The sequence below is a fragment of the Helianthus annuus genome, chromosome 16 (genome assembly GCF_002127325.2).
Source record: "Helianthus annuus cultivar XRQ/B chromosome 16, HanXRQr2.0-SUNRISE, whole genome shotgun sequence".
In the NCBI taxonomy this organism is placed as follows: domain Eukaryota; kingdom Viridiplantae; phylum Streptophyta; class Magnoliopsida; order Asterales; family Asteraceae; genus Helianthus; species Helianthus annuus.
The window spans coordinates 180945551-180948312 of NC_035448.2; the positions used below are offsets into that span (position 1 = coordinate 180945551).

Below are 2762 nucleotides of genomic sequence, written 5' to 3' on the forward strand. Positions count from 1 at the left end.
AGCCCTGCTCCCTGGATTGCCGCAGGCCTATGTGGCCTTCTGTCAATGGTGACACGTGTTGTCCTTTATGTTGGGCAAAGCATCTTTGGTGCCAGCTGTGAACCGCCTAGGTGTCTTCTGGAAGCTTCTAGAAGGCTCTGGTGACAAGGATGCCTTGTGTGCACAAAAAGTGGTGTGGTCCCTGCCATGTAGGCAGGGAATTGGGACCATACCTCTTCAACAACCATAACTAATGCAATCAGTCAAACACTCAAAACAACACTGAGCACAAAATACCCAAAACAAGCTTACACAAATAGGGGGTCACAATACTTGATTTCATAAAGGTTACACACAGAAAATATTTGGCTAGTACCTTATAAGTGGTTAACTCGAGTCTAAAAATTCCCTATCGCATTACAAGTCCTTGTCGTTTTCTCATCAATATATTCCCAATTCCGCTTTCCCTTGCTAACAATGTCTAATAACATGTATCAACGTCATTACCATATACAGAAACGATACCCATACCTTACCGACTACCCGTTTTCAGGTCTGTTTTCAATTGGGAACTGTGATACATTTTATGATGCGGGCATAGTTTTTTCACCCGAGCAGGTTTGTAGCATTTGGTTATGGAACCACATTGACGGAGGCTTTTAATTGAGCTCTAGTCTTGTTTTTTTTCTTACTAATTCTTTAGGGCTGTCAATTGACTCGGTAAGTGAGCTAGAAAACAGAAGTTTGAGACTGTGGACAGTTGTTTAGTTTGGTTTGAAGATTGAAATACATAGGATCTGTTATTTGACTTTTGACTTAAATGGTCAAACATGTGACAGAACCATGAAGCCTTTCAGCTAATTATTGCCCATATGGTAATAGAACACATAGGCAGACCGGGGGCATGGGTTTGGTCATCAATGCCACAAAGAAGTTAAAGGTTTGTTTAAAAAACATTTGAGCTAAACTATTTACATGTACAAACAAGAGCATATTACTAGTAACAATAGACCAGATTTAAATTTCATAAAAAAACTTATTTTTCTAAAAGTGCACATTCAATCACCCTAACCCTAATACTGATAGTAATATAAACAAACCAAATTGTCTTTCAGAAAGAAAACTAGGTTTCAGTGTAACGACGGAAAATTCCATAGAAGTACCTTGTAAAACTATATATCTTTTGGGGAGTTTTCAGCACAAGGAATGTATCTTCTTCTTCTTCTTCTTCGCCTCTAACCACATCAAACACGTTAATAATGATGTATATAAACAAACCGAATTGTTTTTTAAAAAGAGCTTAAGGTTTCGGTGTAACGATGGAAACTATTTTCATGGAAGCAGCTGGGCCTGGGTAGACCATATATATGTTTAAAACTCTTGTCATGAACATTGTATTTTATTATGTTTTCACGAATTTTCAGCACCACAAATGTATCTTCTTCTTCTTCGCCTCTAACCAGATCAATGACTTTGAAATCATAACTGACACCGTACCGAGAGATGATATCTGGGAAAGCACCAGGAAGTGCATTAAGAACTACTTGATACTTGACAAACCAACTCGAATGACCGCTAAACATCTCATACACATTCAGGCGTAGTCTATAATCGTGGTGATTACTGTATGCTATTAAATGTAGACGACCTCTAGATTCTCCAAAGTACGTTGCTATTAAATGTAGACGATCTCTATACCTCATCGGCAAGGGCAGCGTTTGCAACTTTTCAACATCAAGTTTAAAATACAAGTATTTGTGATACTTGGTAACCCAATAAACAGCTCCATTCCAGTAAACCCCCTGTTGAAAGAAGTTGCTACCCGCAGAGAAAGTTTCGATAGAAATCTTCCATTCCCTTGTGTCAGACGAGTAGATTTGAATCTTAAACAAGTCTCTATCAGGCTCTAAAGACCGAATACAAACAACTTTGTAGTGAACACAATCTGTTTGATGATATGCCAGACCCATAAAACGGATTGTTTTACGAACTTTAAGACTTTCGTGGATTGGTGGGATGAGTGCCAATTGTTTGGTGGTGGGATTAAATACGTAATACCTAGGAGCAGCTTTGCTTCCTTTGGGCCCATGAGTAGAGCAAAGTAGTAACCCATTACAAGATTGCACGATTCTGACACGCGGACGATTAAAGTAGGAACCAAGACTACTAAAAGGAGGAGTACTTGGGTTATCAACATCATACGGAACATATGTATTGCAACCAAAAAGGCCAGGAGATTTTGAATGATTATCAATATCATACCTTTGGGTGAAATGTCTGTCGCTCAAAAGCAAACACCAGTGTTTAGACACAGATTTGAAGCGAAGGATGGAGGTAACAGGGAGGCGGAGAAGGATCTCGGTTAAAAGGTCATCGCTGGAACCAACCAATGCTCCAGATTGAGTCGAATGATGATCAGAATCCTCCATGAAGCAGGTTTTGGGGGTGTTTCGGGTTTTCTTGAATTTGCGTCTGTTGTTCACCATTGTGTGTGTTTTGGAGTACGTGTTGAGTGTTTTTTGTTCTGCCTCTGGTCTGGTAGGGTTTCTGGTAGCCAAATTTATACGTATTATTACGGAAAGCATGACTTCATGGGCCGGGCTATTTCAAAACTTCTTTGTAACCAACTGGCCCAATTAGCCATGCGTCTGTAAGAATAGTACCGGCCACCGATTTGTCAAAGATGGTCAACGTTATTTTTTTTATCAGCCTGATTCGGGTTGAGACGGTTTTTCAGGAAATAAAATTATTGGTTCGGGGTGATTTTGACCGGATTCAAATCA

At 39.6% G+C, this 2762-nt stretch overlaps 1 protein-coding gene across 1 annotated transcript; it reads right to left on the bottom strand.

Moving 5' to 3' along the window:
• Nucleotides 1-949: 949 nt before the first annotated feature.
• Nucleotides 950-2494, bottom strand: LOC110916051 (F-box protein At5g07610). The gene has a single exon (XM_022160795.2). The coding sequence runs from the start codon at nt 2463-2465 to the stop codon at nt 1269-1271; it is 1197 nt and encodes a 398-aa protein (XP_022016487.1). The 5' UTR covers nt 2466-2494; the 3' UTR covers nt 950-1268.
• Between the last annotated feature and the right edge of the window lie 268 nt (nt 2495-2762).

Coding starts and splice junctions, on each gene's coding strand:
- LOC110916051 (XM_022160795.2), bottom strand. CDS start 2,465: ATGGTGAACAACAGACGCAAATTCAAGAAAACCCGAAACACCCCCAAA.